This window comes from Brachionichthys hirsutus, chromosome 19 (assembly GCF_040956055.1).
Source record: "Brachionichthys hirsutus isolate HB-005 chromosome 19, CSIRO-AGI_Bhir_v1, whole genome shotgun sequence".
In the NCBI taxonomy this organism is placed as follows: Eukaryota; Metazoa; Chordata; class Actinopteri; order Lophiiformes; family Brachionichthyidae; genus Brachionichthys; species Brachionichthys hirsutus.
In genome coordinates, this window is record NC_090915.1 from 7,547,406 (window position 1) to 7,567,742 (window position 20,337).

At 46.7% G+C, this 20,337-nt stretch overlaps 4 protein-coding genes across 4 annotated transcripts; 2 read left to right on the forward strand and 2 right to left on the reverse strand.

Moving 5' to 3' along the window:
* The first annotated feature begins 1,112 nt into the window (after positions 1-1,112).
* Positions 1,113-1,981, forward strand: rnf208 (ring finger protein 208). The gene has a single exon (XM_068753034.1). The coding sequence runs from the start codon at positions 1,113-1,115 to the stop codon at positions 1,887-1,889; it is 777 nt and encodes a 258-aa protein (XP_068609135.1). The 3' UTR covers positions 1,890-1,981.
* A 610-nt stretch (positions 1,982-2,591) lies between these two features.
* si:dkey-106l3.7 (uncharacterized) lies at positions 2,592-6,273 on the reverse strand. Its single transcript, XM_068753033.1, has 6 exons — positions 5,965-6,273; positions 4,501-4,662; positions 4,186-4,345; positions 3,612-3,694; positions 3,171-3,247; positions 2,592-3,037 (listed from the first exon to the last, which is right to left on the reverse strand). The coding sequence occupies exons 1-6, from the start codon at positions 6,244-6,246 to the stop codon at positions 2,947-2,949; spliced, it is 855 nt and encodes a 284-aa protein (XP_068609134.1). The 5' UTR covers positions 6,247-6,273; the 3' UTR covers positions 2,592-2,946.
* Positions 6,274-9,197: 2,924 nt separating this feature from the next.
* On the forward strand, positions 9,198-11,283 carry cimip2b (ciliary microtubule inner protein 2B). The gene is made up of 6 exons (XM_068753218.1): positions 9,198-9,262; positions 9,338-9,543; positions 9,639-9,793; positions 10,116-10,242; positions 10,893-11,108; positions 11,180-11,283. Exons 1-6 carry the CDS (start codon positions 9,198-9,200, stop codon positions 11,281-11,283), a joined length of 873 nt encoding a protein of 290 aa, XP_068609319.1.
* Positions 11,284-12,563: 1,280 nt separating this feature from the next.
* Positions 12,564-18,507, reverse strand: LOC137908797 (AP-4 complex accessory subunit RUSC2). The gene is made up of 9 exons (XM_068753219.1): positions 17,209-18,507; positions 16,739-17,003; positions 15,678-16,643; positions 14,585-14,661; positions 14,288-14,462; positions 14,091-14,196; positions 13,960-14,006; positions 12,808-13,444; positions 12,564-12,669 (listed from the first exon to the last, which is right to left on the reverse strand). The coding sequence occupies exons 1-9, from the start codon at positions 18,505-18,507 to the stop codon at positions 12,564-12,566; spliced, it is 3,678 nt and encodes a 1,225-aa protein (XP_068609320.1).
* Between the last annotated feature and the right edge of the window lie 1,830 nt (positions 18,508-20,337).

Consider the following 20,337-nt stretch of genomic DNA (forward strand, 5'->3'; position numbering starts at 1 on the left):
GAAGCCAACCTTGTGAAATGTGCAGTTGGTCAGTGCGTATGCTGCTCTTTTTGCTGCTGTTCTACCTCTCATTGCATATCAAACGTAACATTTGCTAAATTGTCTTTGTGAATCTGTCAATTAGAGCAGAAATTGGTTTCTTTTACAAAACCTTTTATTTATTTTTTCACAGGCAAGACAGACAAAAGGACGGAAGGAAAAGACAATAAAGAACCAGAGACACCGAAAAGTGACGCAAGCACAGACGCGTCCATGTGACTCTTATCATATCAGCGGGGAGGATCGTCTTTAAAATAAAGACTTGTCACTCCAAACTGGGAGGAGTTCAAAAAGTCTTGGAGCTTCAAAGAATAATTTTAATAAACCAGTGTCGGAGGCCTCTTCCTGAATTGTTACCGCCGAGCCGACTAAAGGGTCGTCTGACCTGGATCGAGAGCGGAGACCAAGACTCGAAGCTGAAGCGTAACACACTGCAGGCAGAAACATTTAAGTAAGAAACACACGTAAGTGCTAGTTTGAGACTTTTCATTGGCAGGCCACAGGATATACTAAGAAAAACATCACCTTTGGACCTTTCTAGACTACCTGAACTTAATCCCCCTCCAGCCTCTGTGAATGCAAATATCCACCAAACATTTACTATTTGTGTGTATGTGAGCATACAAGATTATTTATTGGTGTCATCACCGTGAGAAACATTTTTGTGCTGAATTGTCCTTGTGTATCAGTATTGTGCAAATAGCTTTCAGAGTTAGGAACATCGGAATAAGTGAACGACAAACAACAAAATAACCGTCATATGTAGTCGACGCCAGTCTGACGCTGCGACCTGGACTGTTCTGCACGTATCAGCAGAATAACAGCCGAGGATTGTGGGGCTCTGGCTGAACTATTCTATCGGTCGATCCCTCATAAAGACTCAGGCTGACAAAAACACACCAGAGGGCGATCTCTGAGGAAGCATGGAGGCAAGCATCCGTCCCCATGTCCCATCCAATGGCTGATTTCAGAGAAACAGTCCAATTATATCCCCCGAGTCCAGAAGCAGGCCGAGGTGTCTCGCGCCGATAAGAGTCGTAGCCCCTGTCTCTTCCACTTTCAGGAAAGTGCGAATGTCCTGCCTCCGGCGTCAGCCCATCACCATCCCCATGGACACGGTCAAGATCATTCAGTCGGAGAAGTTCCCCAGAGAGTGCCCTGTGCCTGTCACTCAGCCACGCTATGCTCCGCCCCCCAGAGTGGCGTGGGCTGGCGGAGGTGAGGGCGAGATCATCGTCAACCAGGCGTGCAGCGACCTGACTCTGGACATGGCAGGTTCCCCCCGACCCATGGTCCCCCCTGTGGCTCCCGTGGTGCGTAGGGAGCAGAGCTTCTTGTCGCAGCGCAAAACCAGTGCCAACGAAATCTGCTACCACCAGTTCCAGTACAAGATGGAAGACGTCATAGTCAACCAGTACGTGCTGCGCTCCTCCTCCACCTCGTCCTCCACTTCCTCCTCATCCTCATCGGGACCCGTCATGCCCTGCGAGCCGCTGGACTGCCCCACTTGTGGTCACACCTACAACTTTGCCGGGAAGCGCCCGCGCATCCTCTCCTGCCTGCACTCGGTGTGCGAGGAGTGCCTGCAGATCCTCTACGAATCCTGCCCCAAGTATAAGTTCATCTCCTGCCCCACATGCAGGCGCGAGACAGTGCTGTTCACTGACTATGGCCTTGCTGCTTTGGCCATCAACACCAGCATCCTGAGCCGCTTGCCCTCTGACCCCAACGGGCCGGTGCAGTGGGGCGGCGAACCTGACCGCAGCTGCTACCAGACTGTGCGCCAGTACTGCCAGTCCGCCTGCACCTGTCAGATTGCCAACCCTTTGTCCTCCTGTGGCATCATGTAGGGGGGGGGGGCACACACACACACACACACACACACTGCAGGCATGCCTCGACGATGCACCCCCCCCCACACACACACACACATGACCACCACCACTCTTATCGTCTATAATAAGCTATACCCTTCTCTGCCAATTCTCCCTGTTGCTCACACACATCCAGTAAATGAATACTTCCACAGATGTTATCTTTATATATTTAATAGCACAGATGGATGCTGTGTGGGACTAATGGATGCTGATGGTATATATATATATATATATACATATATGTATTTTATGTATGAAGTGGAATCCTATTCACCCTCTTGTTTGGATGTTTGTCATTGACATCTCTTTACATGGGAATGCCATGGGAGGTATACCCCCCAACCTCGGTGAATAAAGCTGAAATAAATTATGACAGTAACTCTGTGTGTTCTGCACGTGTTATGTGTCAAGTTGCAAACGGACGGCTTTAGTTTAAACGTTTCAAAACAGTGGGCTTTGTCACTGGACCGCTTCGTTGTTTGCCTTGACATCGATTTTAAGGGGACAGTTAGCAGACAATTTAAGGGGGCTTAAATCATTTCATAAATGAACAAAATTGATGCTGCATCCTAATTTACACCCTTTTTTTTTTGCCACTTTTCATGAAAGGATGCAATTTATCAATACTTTTTTATTCCATAGTGCTGAATTGTTTGTCTTTTATCAAGCAAGCATACAAAATAATATGTGGATTTAATGTCTCAAATGCGAGGATGTGCTTTTTTACTATCTTTGTACAGTAATTATATTTAAGAATTGACACATAGACTATATTATAAAATAAATATATATATATTTTTAAATGATCACAGGATTGATTTGAAATCAACAACATAATCATATTTGTACAGTTTTATATTTAAGAGGACAGGGGAAATAAGCCGAGGGATCGACGACTTGATATTTCTAATGTGGGAACGCAGCAATATTTGCTGGTTACAAAAGCAGACATGGGAGAAAGCAGTGGAGCTGCTCAGACATTTAAACGGATGCTTTCTCTTCAGAACTGGAGCCAAAATGTCCATCATCATTATTCTGACAGAGTCTTCCTCCTGCTCCTCTTGAACATCAGGTTCAACCGTTGGCGGGCCGAGGTTTTCTCAGACGACTGCATCTGTTGGCTGTATGGATAAAAACAAAGTTATAACATATTAAAACAAGGATCTGATGAAGAACATGCCACAATGGCGATGTGAACGCGTTTCCTTATTGAAGATTAAGAAAACCGCTTCAAAGACAAACAGAATATCTCACCTGTGAGCTCTAAAAACAGGCCGCATTCTAAATGTCCAGTTCTTGGCAACTTTATTCCTCTCCTTTACTTTAGGCACCTGAAAAGAGAAATAATATTGTTTTTAGATCAAATCATTTCGATTATAAAAATATTCTTAAAAATTAGGACTCTAAGTGAAAAAACAGCATTGCAGGGATTTACTCCTCACTGAAACGTCATGTAAATGATTATAGCAGGACGGCGACGTTTCAAATGTTGGAGCAGAAAAGTTCCGTGGGTTTTGAAAATGATATCATGGTTTAGAAACTGAAAACAATATGCTTCTGTTTGTATTTATAATTTACACAGCATTTTTATTGGAAAAGGTCATAATATACAATATTTTCCTGGTGTATCCTGTATATTGTATTTTTACATCACTGTTTTTCCAGTACTGACTGTGTACTTTGAGCATACTCTACCTTCTTTGTTTGGCCTTCCTCTTCCACGTCCAGCAGGTCTTCCGTACTCCGACACTGCCCTCTGTGGTCCACATTCAGCTCTCCTGTCCCGATCACACACAAGACATATCGTCTCTGAACATTCTCTTCCATATAAGAATGTACAAATGGATTTAAAAACACTACAAAGATTTGGCTCCATTTTATATTAATGATTGATTGTAATCTATTGTAAAGTTACTTGTTTCTCTGGAAGATGAACTTTTAGAGAAATAGCCATGATTCTTTCAGATGATAATCCCAATCTTGCATGCTATGCTATTAGAAATGCCATATCGAGGCCGCACATTAACGACCGGTACTTATAATTTAGCATTTTTGACATATTTTTTTGTCTCTTTGATTTTGTTACTAATTAAATGAAGATAATCTTGAAAGGATATTAAGGAACAAAAAAAAAAACAGGTTATTACTTTCACTTGCCTCAAACTACTTGGCAAATTGGCACGTAATCAAAATGTGGTGCTTTAAATCCCTTCAGTGTACAAATCACATCAACACAAAATGATGAGGAAACAGTCCAACTGTGACTCACTTGAACGCAGAGTTGTTATGGCCGGGTTTGACGCTGATCTCTGACGAAAATGTCTCTGACAGTCTTTCCGGCTTCGGGGGGAGCTTGAATTGTGCTCTGCGCTTTCCTTATTTTCAAGACTTTGACAAGAAGAGATCTCCTCTGGACTACGAGAGTCAGCCTGTCAGCGAGAGAAAGCCTTAAGTCATTTGAAACATAATTCATATTCACCCTAGAACTGAAAGATGATTCATTATTTTATTAGCTAAGACGTTTCATTAACCGAGCCTGATGTGCAAATTGCTTTTCAAAGTTTCCATGCGTGAGCGTCGTCACCTGGTCTACCTCCATGTCCTGGTGCTTCTGCAGGGCATCCATCTCCATCTTTAATGATCGGTTGTGCATTTTTTGTTTCGCAATTTCTTCCAACATTTGGCACACCTGCTGCAAGTAGCTGAGCCCAGGACTGAGTCCTTCCCCTTCCTCTTCACTGAGGTCCTGCACAAAAAAAAAAAAAAAAGCAGCATTAGCTAGTTTATTCAAACAGTAAAATCACAATTTTATTCTTCTGAAAAACCCATGAAAAAATGTTGCAGAAGCAACAAATCAAAGCTGCCATCCTGCAACAAGACAGACTTTGTATTTTTGCCTTGTGGAACCAGGCACTGTGTTCAAATCTTGACAGCAAATGGATGGATTGACATGAAAATTGTTAGCATTCAATCGCCTTCCCATATTAGTGAATAGTAGGCTAATACATGATCCTCCAGGTGCCAGGTTAAAATTCTGATAGCTGTAAAGACCAGGCATAACCTGTATTGTGTTTTTATATGCTAAGGAATGCCGCGGCAGCAATACATCAGCAGTGACACGAGCATGTAGCTCAAAGCTGCACCTAAATTCAGCGGCTTGGCTCAAGTACTGACTATCTACTCGAATTTACTCTGTAGTCTTATTGAAAAATAGATTTGGGTATGTTTAAAGAGAATTTATACATTTAAGTGATTATTATTCATTCAGCATTGAATGTAATAATGGCTAAAAAAGATGATACTCCTGATTATAAAATATATCTAAAATGTGATATATATATAGATAGATAGATAAATAGATAGATAGATGATGTTACACCATCATTTAATGTAGAGTTACATTTTGATTGGAGCGATGAAAGCATGACATCATATAATTATGGAAAGTGTGTAATTGCACGCCTATTCTGATTTTGCAATCTGCAAATTTATCAAAGGACAGCTCATGATGACATCAGCCAAACATGTGCACACACCCAAACACTAACAAAATCACTGAGAAGTTGAATGAGCACAACCGGCTTCAATGATCCAGTTGTTTTCGGTGCCACAAATTTACAGACGACCATCTCCTGTTTTTCTTTCACGTTGCTGAACAAAAAAATAAAACGCCAAATCAGCACTATGTTTTCTGTTTAACAGCGTGCCTGTTCAACGTCCTCCACCGTGTCTCCACCCGTTTTCACCTGGGCAGACTGGTTGTTGACTCCTCCCACCACAGACAGACCTGGTGTCTGCGTTATGGCATGCATGCCCGTCTTTCATGTGGAGACTAAAATGCCGTGTTGCAAGTTGAAGCTTTGTTACACCGCCTGCACTTTCTTTGAACATGCAAACCTGTGTTGCGCAAACTGTGACATTGGTGCCAAGAACGCACAACCGGAAGTCCACACATCACGGGAATACTTGCATCTCTGGTTTTTCAAAAATAAATTACCGGTATCTTAATGTGAATGAAATCTGATCTCTAAAATACGCAGGATCTCACCTCGAGTCTTGTATGAGCTGGTCGCTTGTCAGAAATCATATATAGTGGCTGTCTGTCCATCTGTCTCAAGGGGAACAATAAGTCAGCCATCCGTCTTTGTCCAGGCTGGTTAGAGCTCATTAGTCCAGGTGTGTGTTGTTTGGATGGAAAAGATGCTTGAAGTTGCTGCGTTGACACCTCATCCATGGTGAGGGACTCTGAAGGTCCAGGAGAATGTCCCCTCAGTGTCTCCATGGTGAGGGACTCTGAAGGTCCAGGAGACTGTCCACTCAGTGTCTCCATGGTGAGGGACTCTGAAAGTGCAGGAGACTGTCCCCTCAGTGTCTGCACTGTGAGGGACTCTGAAGGTGCAGGAGACTGTCCCCTCAGTGTCTCCATGGTGAGGGACTCTGAAGGTGCAGGAGACTGTCCCCTCAGTGTCTCCATGGTGAGGGACTCTGAAGGTGCAGGAGACTGTCCCTTCAGTGTCTCCATGGTGAGGGACTCTGAAGGTGCAGGAGACTGTCCCCTCAGTGTCTCCATGGTGAGGGACTCTGAAGGTGCAGGGGACTGTCCCCTCAGTGTCTCCATGGTGAGGGACTCTGAATGTGCAGGAGACTGTCCCCTCAGTGTCTCCATGGTGAGGGACTCTGAAGGTCCAGGAGAATGTCCCCTCAGTGTCTCCATGGTGAGGGACTCTGAAGGTGCAGGTGACTGTCCCCTCAGTGTCTCCATGGTGAGGGACTCTGAAGGTGCAGGGGACTGTCCCGTCAGTTTCTGCACTGTGAGGGACTCTGAAGGTGCAGGAGACTGTCCCTTCAGTGTCTCCATGGTGAGGGACTCTGAAGGTGCAGGAGACTGTCCCCTCAGTGTCTCCACTGTGAGGGACTCTGAAGGTGCAGGAGACTGTCCCTTCAGTGTCTCCATGGTGAGGGACTCTGAAGGTGCAGGAGACTGTCCCCTTAGTGTCTCCACTGTGAGGGACTCTGAAGGTGCAGGAGACTGTCCCCTCAGTGTCTCCACTGGGAGGGACTCTGAAGATGCTGGAGGCTGTCTGCTGATTGTCTCCAATGTGAGGGACTTTGAAGACTCTGGAGATTGACGCCTGAGTGCCTCCTCTACTGTGAGGGGCTTTGAAGACGCTCTAGATGGTCGCCTGAGCAGATTGTCTATCATGAAGCGAACAGAAGAGGACTGAGGCTGTCTCCTGAACACGTCATCTATTGCATGCCGTTCTGAAGAGGCACGAGAGATTCGCAGGAGTCCCTTGTCATCTCTAGGGGGTTCTGATACCGTTTGAAATCTGCTGTTGAGCAGCTGGTCCACCATAAACTGCTCGTTTGATTCTCGACATTGATTATTGAGCAGCTTGTTTACCGTGAGTTTCTCTGACGGTGTTATAGCTCCTTGCCTGAGCTGCTCGTCCTCGGCAGAGCCCTCCAGAGATGCTTGATAGTGCTGCTCGAGGACATTATCCAATGGAAGACAATCTGAAGAGGCTCGGCCTCGTCGCCCGAGGTGCTCGTCCACAGTCGAAGGCAGTCGAACAAATTGCTTGCCCACCCCTTTCACCATAAAGGGCCGTGGAGCACTCTTTACTTTTTCAGAGTAGGTCCTTAGCAATGCTTGCTCCACTTGTTGATGCAAGCCCTTCTGAGGTTTGTTGGACCAGCTCCGCGGCGGAGAACTAACCGGCGACTGCGGCTTCGGCGCTCGGACGAGTCCGCCGTGCTCTCTCTGTGGTGAAAATGCATCCATTTCTATATTATCCGTCGAGACAGAGCGGGAGGCGGCAGGAAGGGACACGTCAGAGCTGGCTGTCTCCACTCCGGAGTCCACAGTTTCTGATGGCAGGTCTGTCTCCATGTTAGAGGAAGGCGTTCCCGGCCGTTCTGAGTATGAACACTGACCTCTGTCGTTAACCCATGCCTCCATGAGGCTTCCAAAACTCCTGTATAGATTCATCGCCAAGGATCCCCCCTCAGTCCTTCGGACCTCTTCAGCCACTGAACTGCAGCAGGCAACAGGAGACAGCCTGCACCGTCCGTGGCTGAGGTGTCGTAGCATTTAAAACATCCCTTCTGATCCGCCTCGACTCTCTCACCACACCCTTTCCCGTGTCTGTCCTATCGCAGCGCTGAGCTTCGTGTTCATACCTGCTGCTTCTTGTCGGTGAGTGACTCTCTCACAATGTTATTTTATTTATAATATTGAATTTGTGTGTGAGAAATCCAAGACAGAACAAGAACAAGCTATAGAAGAGATCATACAGATTTAGAGTTCACCTCCCCCAGTGTTACGATGTGTGTTTGTGAATAGACTGAAAGAGTAAAAGTCATTTGTGTCTTTTCAGCTTTGATCTGAGAGGAATGTGGACAGGGGGCATGCCTTTCTGTGTCCTGGTTGGATCTGCATTTCCTGGGGTGAACGGGAACTCTATGTGAAACACGCTCTCTCATTCAAAGTCCTGGAGACACACGAGCAAGTTCGTTTGAGGCGGTGTGCAGTCTGCCATAGTTAAAAGTAACTTACCGTTTGGTGCTTAGGTACAATATAAAATAAAAATAGCAGTAGAAAAAAACAACACGAATTGAAAGTGATAAACAGTATATTAGGATTAGGACGTCCCCTGTCCTGTACATCATCGTCCAAGTTCCACAAGCATCATCTGTGCCCTGTTCCTAGTTCCACAAGCACGTCCCCTGTCCTCTGCCTGATTATGCCGATGCCATTTTCAGACAAACATTGCACAACCTGCCATATTTCCACATTTTGGGGTCCTCTTTCCTGTTCCTTCCCTATTGGAACGTCACCGTTTGGAAGATTTGAGTGATTTTTGGCAGTTACTGGATATTCAACAAGCACGGAAAAAAATTAAAGCCAGAAATTATTGAAGCCTTTAAAATGGATTAAAAAACTTTACACAACATAAAACAACGCATAAAGTATCATAACATCATGGAATGATCCAATCATTCGCTAGGGGTCGCTGCTGAGCATCAAAACTCAAAGACACTTGCGTCTTTATTCAGGTTTGAAACCTCTCCCAGGTAACAGGTCAGTGTCAGTGGACATGTAAACCCACGGTATTCTATGGAAAGGTATGCGTGATTAACAGAATAATGATTGAATTAACTTTAGTAATTCTGTAATCCCCTTTGGGACGAGTCTCATTGAGCTTCTCCAGCGCGTCTGTTTCATTCTCTGTAGCAACCAGCAAACAGCGACCCGCTTCAGCCTCTCGTGGTGCCGACATGGAGAAACACACGCCTAAATTCAGCAACACTCTGCTGACACCTGAGCCGCATTACATGCCGGGGTAAGCACAGCCACACCGATGCGTTCAGCGCTCCAAAGGCTGCAGTCCGTGCGTAACGCGCCCTCCTCGTCTCAGCTACGGAGGTTATTGTCCGCAGCTGAAGTACAACATGGGCAAGACCTACGGCCAGATCACGGCTGAGCTGCTGACCAGTCCTCAGGTGAGACACCCCGATCGGCTGGTCCTCCACGGAGGGGGGCACGTCCCCGAGACAGAGACAGCCGTCCTGGCGCTGAGACGCACCCCAGACTGCGCGGTGAAGATGATCCCAGGATACACAGGCAGGCTGTTTGCAGTACTTTGTACTATTACTATCTTAGATTAACAGTGACGGTTTCTTTTTGTGTCTGACCCTGGTGTCTCTTGGTGTTTTTAGGCTTCGTTCCAAGAAGTCGGAGCTACTTTGCCTGCAGCTACTTTGAAACGTGTCAAAAAGCTCTGTCCGAGTTTCACCAGGGGAGGAGAGCAAAGATCCAACGACAGTCCGCAGACCAACCGGATGTTGTCAGCCACAGCGAGCCAGCGACCGGAGTAACCTGCGCGCGCGCACACACACACGCGCACACACATGCTTGTTGAATTATCCATGGTGGAACTTCAGTGTCAGATCATTGTACTGTAATCCACACTAAAAGCTGCTCGAGACCAACCACAGATTCAGCAATTAGATCTGGAATCAGCTTTTCCATTTACTTCTAGTCACTGGCATCCTTTGCTCTGGAGCAGGTTTGCATTAAAGCAGCATTACGAATGTTTAGTGGAGTATTTGATGCATTTATGAGCTCATAACATGTTTGTTGTGTGATTACATTTGATGATCTCTCCTTTGCTTCTCTGCTGCCTCTCGGCTCAGAGACAGAAGCTGCCTTTGATAGCAGCCTCCAACAAAGTGAAAGGCGACAAGCCGTTGAAGTCTTTCACCCCCATTGGAAATCCTTATTTTATGGATGATGATGATCCACACAAGTTCTTCATCTCAGGTAGAGCACAGTGGTTTCATTTTGGTCTGAAACATGCGGTGATCTTATTATTATTTTTTGCAGGTTGCTCTGAATGAAACAAATCCTATTTGAAGTTTATATGACAAATGTTGTGGCACACGGTTCATTATTACATCCGCCAAGGAGGTTCTGTTTTGGGCGGTGTTTGTCTGTTTGTCTATCCGTTAGCAGGATTACGGAAAAACTGCTGGATGGATCTAGATGAAAATAATAATCTGAAGATGGGTCTTTATCCAAGGATCCAAATTTTCCTATTTACTTATAATGGAGGATATACAAAAAAATTAAATATTATCTTGAAAAATATATTCAATTCACTCATCAAATTACATTGGCAGGAATTCTTTTTAAATATTAACATTAAAACCCCATTTATGGATTCAAGAATTACCGGTAGTTAAAAATAAACTCTGATTCACTTTTACTTTTCACGGTTGGTGTATAAAGATACCGAGAACAATGCGGATGCTGTAAATCTAATTACGAAGCTGCTTGCCGGAGGTTTTTCTAGCTGGTTTGAGTAAAATTAGCATTTAGTTGAGAGTTTTTCAGCTGCTTTTTGGGCTTCATTCCATGGAAATAAATTCCCGGAGTTCCCCGGCAGCTCGCTGAGTGATGTGCTTTCACAGGTTTTACAGGGCATGTGCCCAAATCTCGCTTCATAATTGGAAAAGGTCACCCCCTCACCACCAACCAGGCACTGATCCAGTTTGGGAAGCAGCAGCGGCAGAGCAAAATCACATTCCAAGACATTCCGGAGTGGATGGATGGTACAGTAACTCCCATGGATGGAATTTATCCATCAGACAGGGGTCTGGTTCCGTCATTCACAGGACACATCCCAGGTCAGTGTCAGCTATACAGGCCTTGTGCCGTCTTTGTGAAGCTATTAAAGGATTGGTCTGCCATCCCACAGGTTACAGGTTCACATACGGACAGACGTTTGGTCAACTTTCCCAGAATGCGCTGGAAAAGAGTGGCATCAAGAAGAGCCTGCAAGCAGTTCTAAAACCGTTATAGCCTTCAGTAAAATGGTCTCGTCTGACATGAAGCAGTGGAATAAGGCTTAATTCCTCATCCTCACATTTCCTTAAAAATAAAAAGACATTAGGAATGAGCTTTTAGACTTTTAAATTACAAGCAGAAGACGTGAATGTGTCAAGACTTTATTCACAGACTTTGATTGTCGCCCGGCATTACAGAAAGCATTCAGTGTTCCAGGGAATTATTCTGGGTGGCATAATTTCACAGAATCAGCATTATTGAAATCGACTGAAAAAACACAGTTCTTTCCTATTTTTATTTTCTCTCTTAAAACTTGGCTTTCACATTTAAATACATTTAAATACCTGAAACCACCACCAGGTGGCTCAAATCAGCGCAACTCAACAAACGTCACTGGAAGACATGTCCAATATCCAATCATACAAAATTACTCTTAAAAAAACTGTCAGAAGAACTCGATAGAAATATCAGATACTGAAACACTGCACTGAATGTCATGAGTCATGCACCGTCAGTAAATTCATGCTCATTAAAGGAAAGTTACTGAAAATAAAGCCCCGCTGTCAACCCACAGTGCTCATATTTTGTACTCGTATTGCTTGCTTTTTTTCCTGCCCGTGAAAAGTACCACAGTGACATAAAAGAAATGCACATACATGCAGTACAAGAACATCAAACATACTTCAAGTGCATTTTGTGACTGATACTTTCAGGATATGGAAAAGGAGAGAACAATGGGAACCTACTTGGAATTATTCCAAAGTATAATTGCAATGGGAAGAGTAGGGCTCAGATCACGAAGCCGTGTCCAGGAACAGAGCCCGGGATCTAGAGCAGAAATGATGATTTCTGGCTCTCAGACTGAGATCAGCTATGACGAAGGCTAACGTGGAGATTTATGCATCACTAAAACAAAAACTTATCGCACTGCACAAACTAGAATACAGTCACCTTAAAGGACAAAAAACAAACGGCTAGATAATAATCACATTTCAATATTCATCATTCTCAACTATACGTAAAGACTAACACTTGAAACGCATGTTTTTATGTCCGTGGCCTGATCTCCTCTGTTTAGTGCTACGTCAGCTCTGCAGAGACATCTGACTGATTCAGACATGCTATAATAAAGGAGAAAATGTTCTGGCCTCTGATCTCACATGAACAGATTTGGTGCAACAGAACCGTTAGCCCTGTGTGTGTTACGTGCTGTGCGATCAGATCGGTAATGATCGAGTCCTGTTCATTTCCTGCAGACCGACAACCTCCGTCTCTGCGCTCCTTCCCCAGACGGTTCATTCTTCAGCCTGAGCTCCTCTCAGCTTCATTGATCTGATGGACCGAGCCAGCTCTCCAAGCTGGAAGCTGTTCAAATGCAGCCACTGCGATGGAAGTTTGCACCTGTGGGAGCAAAAGGTGAAGAGCTATTGATCATGAGTGGAGGCTTTCATTAACATAGATCCAATTCCCACCAAGATTAGAATCAAGAAAATGCATTGAAATGAATGTTACAAAGCGAAGCTCACTGCTGGCTCCCACCTCCTGCTTTGTGGTCCGACGTGACTCTGAGAGACTCGTTTTGTCCCGGCGAAGGCGCTGCCCGCCCCAAACAGTTTGGCCCAGCGAGGCCAACCCTGCAACGGACTCCCGTCCTGGACAAAAGTTGACGTATCTGGGGTCTGCTCTTGTTTCCTCTCTTCCTGCCTGCTGTGAATGCTTATTTGAGACCAAGTACATGCGCTCCTACGGCTACGCTCCTCTTCAACCACGCCGTCTATGAGGTCAGACTCCATCGGCCTCCACTCTGGAATGGGAGCTAACGAATGACCCCCGCTGGCCCGCACCTCGTTGCAGACCCCCTTCAGTTTCTCTTGGTGATGCTGGCGCGAGGTCTTAGTGTGCTGGCCGCTGCGCTCGCCGACGAGCGCTTTGTCGGCTTGCAGTAAAGGCCAGCAGGTCACGAGGTGAGCTGAGCACGGCGAAGGCGAAGAAGCACCGCCCTCCTCTGAACACAGCTGCCTGCTTTCCAACAGCCGGGGCTCCAGGAGCAGGTTCAGGTCAAAGGGCATGACGGAGAGCGGCTGCAGCAGAAGGAGCAGCTCCTGAAACATGGGCTGGCACCGACCACGTGACATGCACAGGAACCCCCACGAGTGGTAGCACGCTGACACCACATCTGTGGAAACAGTGATGAAGACACGTTTCAAAAGCGGCACGCTGAGGCTCCATCTCCCAGCTCGTTCCTGTCACCTGTGCTGCTTTGATCACCTGCAGCTCGTCTCCCAATCAGCGCTCGCACCACGTGCACTCTGCTCAGTCCTCACCCCCGTGTCAGATTGTTAGTGAGTCGTTCCTGCTCTGCAGCGTTAGTCTGATGACTCGGGCCTTTGGCCTCGCCGGCCTCTTTGATTCCGTCTCTCTCTGCCTGCTTATCGACCTTGTTCTGATTAAACCACCGTCTCGTCTTTTGGGTCCTGTCCAGCATTAGTCCGTGACAGCTATGTCCTAACCTACGTCTGCTGACGCGGTTCATTGACTGCAGGATGCTGGGCATAACGTTGGTAACTAAGAACAAGAAGCAGTCCGACCCACGCTGCCGTTCCGTATTGATATTGTGATTCGATATTGTGATTCTTAATGCGACGTAGCGTGGCCACGAATGAAAACACAATCCATCGAGTGCTCGCTCACCTTTTTGACTCTGGAGATGGCTGAGCCAGAATTCCAAGGCTCTCAAGCTGAAGGGAAACAAACGACCAACAAAAGATGAATCCTCATTTGTGCAGTGACGCTCTTTATATCCAAGTAGTTTCAGAACTTACTTAAGGAGGCCCATGATGAAGGCTCTCAGTCTCATGCAGGGACTGCTGAGCTGGGGGAAGAGTGTGATTTTTGAGACCAGGCTATGAAGAACTCTGGTGGACGGACCTGCAGCAGCATTCGAGAGAGACCGGAAAGACTTGAATCAAAGAACTGGCGACATTTATTACATCGGGATGGAATCAGGAGTCACATTTACCGATCTGAGTGGAGACTTCCACGACACTCCAGGAGTGGTTCCGCTGCTGCCCAATGATGAGATCCAGTTTGTGGTCCCGGAGACCATCTTCTAGAATGTTCTGGAGAGCTGGACACAAATGCTCCAGGACCAGGCCAGCGATTGTTGGACTGCGAGAGCTGTTGCCCAGACGCATCTGCAGCACAAAGTAAGTTTCACGCTGACTTCCTCTGACTCCGGTTGTAGAATGTAAGTACTCTCGTTTTGTTTCGTTTCCAGCTGTGTCTCCTTCTGCTTTCTAGCTCTGTAACTTCGTACCTTTTCTGCAGGGTCTCTGCTGCTGCCAAAATGAGCCACGACCAGATCCATGGCCCGGTTCACAGATCTCAGCAAACCTTGACACGAGAAGAGAGGTTGGACAGGATTTACTTCTCTTTAATACTTGCATATATTGTGTGCGCAGACAGAAAACACTGAAATATTCATGTACGCTGCACATACCGATGTGAGTCACCGTCGCCTAGTTTCTCACTCGAGCTGATTGGTGACTTTCAGCTGGTGCTGTGCGGTGGGGATTCTATCAACCCATCTGTTTCCAGCACAAATCTACTAGCTCCTTGAATGTTCATTCTAGTGCAGCGATCTCTCTCATCTGACATTCTTGTTTGACGATATGGGATTGTTAACGTGATCTGTGTCAGGAACGTTACTGCATTGCAGATTTATTTTGAACTTGCTTAAAGAAAGAAAAGATCAGTCCATAAAATAACACCGGCTACGTTCTGTGTGTTAGAATAGAAATGGCATCTGAAGATGAAAGAGACCTTTTATCATTTTAGCATCAATCCTCACTGAATTACTCTCCTCCGCCTTGTTTTGTTTTTTTCCGCATTCTGGCTCAAACCTGAAAATGTCCCCCCTAAATTCTTTATTCGCATTGATGCTGCCTGCAGTGGCGCCTCACGCTGAGCGTTTGACACATCTCTGATCATAAAGTGGTGCAATCAAACTACCAACAAATAGCCCATGTGATAGCAAAAACCAAAATGATTAAGTGTAGCATAAATCATTAATGCCCTTCCTACTGCATCATTCTCCCTCCCATCCTCTCTTGGAGCTTGAAGTCTCACACACACACACACACACAGGCTACGGAGCAGGATGCCTGGCCAATCATGTGCAGGGAGAGTTAAAAATAGGTCATGTTTGAGAGGAAGCCCCTTCAGGGTATGGAAGGCTCTGCCGCAGCACGCTGAGTTTTTAATGCTGCTGCTCCCAACAGCTCATGACTGAACAGACGATCCAATTTAAGAGGGACACGAGCGTTTACTGCCACTGGGTCCGACTGGTTCCGTTCACATGTCAATGCACGGCACTGTACTGCAGCTGTTTTACACAAACGGTTACTCACCTCTCCTCTGGAGATGGCTGATAGACATGGACTCGTAGAACGTGTGGGGCGAGAGGAAGAGCTCTGTGGGAGGCTTGTCACTCAGGATCAGAGACTCGCCGTGGTTCACGCTGGCCTTCCCACCGAGCCCGCTATAGGCCTGTATTTGCAGCCCAGACGCTACAGAGGATAGCAGAGAACTCAGCGTGGAAAGCGGCGCTGCTGAGAAAAGGGCTGCGGTAAAACTGATGTTCAAGAAGCCAGAGTCAGCCGCTGGCGCCGCCCGGTCCGGAGAGGACGGCCTCTCTGGCTGTGAGCTAGTGGAGGAAGATGCCTGTGGATTTGTGTCAGCTGTTACAGTTGAAGTAGAAGGTCCGTGAGAAAGCGGCGAATAATGTGCGGTGTGGTTCTGATTGCCACTCCTGGACTCGGTGTGGCGCTGGTCCGAGGCGAGGTCAATGATGTCCCGATAGGTGTTATTGCCTTCATGCTTTGGGGCTGGGGTGACGTTTAAAAAGGGTCTAGCCTGAGTTCTGGATGAGTTTGGGTTTATATCTTGACCCAATTTGGGCTTTGGGCTGTTGTAAGTTGTATCCAGGCTGCTTTTTGAAACACGGGGACTCAAGCGTCCCCAGCTCCTGCTGGACTGACTCCATGTGTGTCTCCGACTGAAGCACTCGGGACTCGGCGTGCAGCTGGAGCAGGTATCAGAACTTGAAGGCGCCTCGAGAAAGACGGGGTAATGGCCGCCCATCGGTGATACCTGAAGGTCAGAGAAGCACTGACTCCTCTTTCCCTTGAACTTGAAGCCTGGTTGGGAGCTGGCCGACTTGCTGCTCTTCTGATTCATGTACTGTTCTAGAAGACAGCCCAAGTGCTGCGCCTGCGGTTTTCCTGCAGGGACCAGAACAAAGGGCTGGATGGGCAATGAGCTCGGCCTTTGGGCCTTACTGTAGCGGACCACCGCGTTTCCCAATGAACATGCTCCTGAGACGGAGGTAGAGAATCAGAAATCAGAATAGTTGCATCCAATGATTCATTATACAGGACGTGTGTTTGGGTTCAGTTCTTCGGTGTCTTACCTTCCTCCACATGCTGCTGGTCCACGATCAGAGTCGGCCGTGTGGTCGTAACGCTTGCGTCGTGGAATGCATCGCTGAGTGGGCCGCACTGACCCAGGCGTGATGGCGAGGGGGCGTGGGAGATGTTCTGGATGCTGTGTGCATGTTTCAGACTGCAGCAAGGTTTCTCAGCGGAAGCGGCGGCAACTCGCCGGTCGTTGGCTTGAAACTGATGGTCAAAGCTGGCGCCGCACTGCGCGGAGAAACTCTTTTCCAACTTCTTCTTCTGAGGAAGAAAAGGAACCGAGTCACGCATTCCCTGCTTCATGGAACGACGCTTTTCTGATCATCTAATGGATTTATAAATTAAATATAGCTCAAAACATTGAATAGTCCCTGTCTCTCCTCTGGACATGTCCAAAGCATTGCTACAGTGTATTGAAATGATCTAACTGAGAAGCAAAACAAGAACGGACTTACTCCAAATTTACCTTTGTGACGTCTTTCTGTTGTCCTGTCTTGTCATTGACAAAGAGGTGCTCAGAGACGGGGAAGGGACGACTTCTGCTCTGACCGTCCGAGCAGCTGGTGACGCTGGAGTAGGCAGGACTCGGCGACTGGGACGAGAGGTCGCAAGTCACGAGTTCGTAGTACTTCTGATTGGTCCCTATTGCTAATGTGGCCTGGCTTTGGAGACAAGCAGTCAGGTCTGATACCTCCAGTGAGGAAAGACCTGCAGGTAATGGATCCAGGGAATAAAGGTTGCAGTTGGAGTCAAGGCCATGGGGAGACCTGCAGGAAGCCGAGGGCGTTGGGGGAGAGTTAACAGTCCTGCCATCGTGTTGGAAGTCCTTGGCTGGAGTCTTGGAAAAAGGTTGGAGGTTGAGGAAGACAGATCCCTCAGATGCCTGAGAGGGGTGGACTGCGGGACTGCCGAGGTCATGAGGCGTGGCAGGGTTGTTACTCCCGTTATATATAGTGCAGAAGTTAACCAAAATGCCATCGGAGCTGTTGCAGGAAGAGTCGCTGACATACTCCGTGCGACTGCTGAACAGCTCCGGGGAACAATTGGACAGATTTTCTTTCATCCCCTCCGAGTTGTGTTCACTGTCGGCCTCGGTGCCACATCTGCTCCCATCAGAACGCAAGCGTTCAGCTTTCAATGAGTCCAGCTGGAGGTGCCGGTTCGGGAGCCACTCCTGGTCGCTTTCAGTGCCGTGCGTGGCCCCTTTGCCGCCCCAGTCACTACCCACAACCCCATGATGGGGCATAGCGTAAATTCTGCCATCATTATTTCGAGGCCAATTTGAATTTCCATGCAGCACGAAAGATGAGTCCTCGCGATACCTGTGCAGATTACCTCCATCGCTATCTTCGTCGTCCTCATCTTCATCTAGCTCTGTGTTGGGAAGGAACGAGTTGTGTGGCCGCAGACCGCCCCCGTTCCGAGAGGTCCTCTTCTTCGGATGGGAACTCACCTCCTCTGGTGACGAGGTCGAGTCGTACCTCCCGCTGCTGTCGCTGCCTCCTTCCTCTTCCACCCGGTCCTCATTCAGGCTACCGTAGCTGCTGGAGAAATGCCTTCGCCCACCAGTGAAGCTGTGCTCTCGGTTCAGCGAGTCTTTTTCTGGGAGCGACACGGCTCGGGTCAAACCAACCGAGCATAGCCGGCTGGGCCTCTTCGACGAGCTGCACAGGGATTGGACAGGAAGTCGCCAGGTGGGAAGCTGAACCACAGGAAAGTGGCATGCTATGAGCGTGTCCCCTGAGAGAGTGGACGCTGCTATCATGCTGCTGGATGAGGCCCGGTGATGGGAGGTGCCTCCATTTTCTTAAAATTCAAGCCTGAGAGAGAAGAAAAAGAGGGAATGATATGGCATTAAAACATTAAATTAGGTTCCATCATATCAACCATGCACTATTCCTCCTGAATTCTCTTCCCTGTGCCAAACCGTCACAGCCCGAATACCGGACTCTGACGCGTTGTTTCAGACGCTGTACGAAGGGATTCAAAATCACTTCCTGCATTTATGTGGCAAAATCCACTCAACCTGAGGTTGATCTTAAGTGTGACTACTGATGTGACAATAATTTAACATTCACGCCACTGGAGGAAAGCAAAAAGTCTATATGTTGCACTGGCCTAATCTTAAATCATCCCTGCTTAATTTTACTGCCATTCCTGAAAGTGTGCTTTTGGTGGATAACGTCTAACCTACTAATACTATCAACGTAAATCAAGTTGCTAAAGGTTTGTTTTCATGGTTAAGGAATCTAAAAATGGGAGGTAAAATAAATGTCGGACAATAATCTTTTGGTGTAAATTTCAATATAGGAGGACTGAGGTGCTCGGTGGAGTGCTTTTCTCTGGTATAATGTGATGCGGAATATGAAGGATGATTTCCCCGCGTCTTGTTCCTGCTTATACTCCGTTCAACACCACAGGAAAGTAGGCCAGTCTGACGGATTAGTTGTCTGCAAAGAGCCGACAGCTACGGCTCATCATCACGCATCTCCGGTGATCAGCTCTGTCATCTGGAACTGAAACACACACCGAGTGGTCGGGCAGAGTCTCACTGGAAATGTTTGTGGGATGAGAAAAGAGTCTGTCGGATCTCTTTTTGTTGTTGTTGTTGTTGTTGTAAACAGATAATGACGCTGCTCCTTATCAGAGATGCGCTTCTGTAATAAGACATGGCGAGATATTTCTGTCAGGAAAATGTCATAAATAACTGAATGACTTTAGAAGGAAGTCAGACGGTAGCAAGTGTCATAAAACGCTCACAAGGGATTAAAAAATGCGTCATTCGTTTTTACGTGGTGTGAGAAAACCGCTGGGTTTTTTTGGGGTTTTTGCTTCTATCTCTGTCGGCCAGGTTTGACTGGAATCCTCAACATCTGCTGATCGTATGTATCGTCCCAGAATCAAATATACACGGCAAAAACAGGGTAGGCGGTTACCCTCAAAGCCACAGGATGACATCCAGAGGTTGTGTCGGTCCATGAGGAAGAGGATTACTGCTGTGATCATTATTATTGATGGGCGTTCATTGATTACTGATTGGAAAATATTCCATAGCCACTCAGGATGTAGAGTCCTGATGTATTTCTTATGTAACTTGTTTTTGTTATTCATCAGTTCAGGATAATAATTTAAAATATAACAAAGGGTTTTCACGTGACAGAAAAAAAATGCAGTCATATATTTCCACGTCAACAAGACAAACACAAATTAAATCAATAATTAAATAAGGCAAAGGATTAGCATCACGAGAAAGTAACGCGTTCGTGCGTTCCATGCATCCGTTACGCGCGACTCACGCGATGCGCCGGTTTATCAGCAGTCGTCATCAAAGCTGCTGTCCGTCCTCCTCTTCGGGTGATTTCAATAAAGTTCGGTCCAAAAATAATCAACCCAAATATATAGATTTTTTTTTTAAATCATACGGATGCTCGACGCGTCTCTGACGTCAAAGACGGATTAGGAAGATAATATTATTCTTGTCTGACATCTGCAATTATAATGACGGGGACTGTGCGTTTCATAGGATAAAATAAAACCGGTCCAACGTTATTAAAGGTCCGGACAGACTGTCGAACCTTGATGCTGCCGCTTCAGC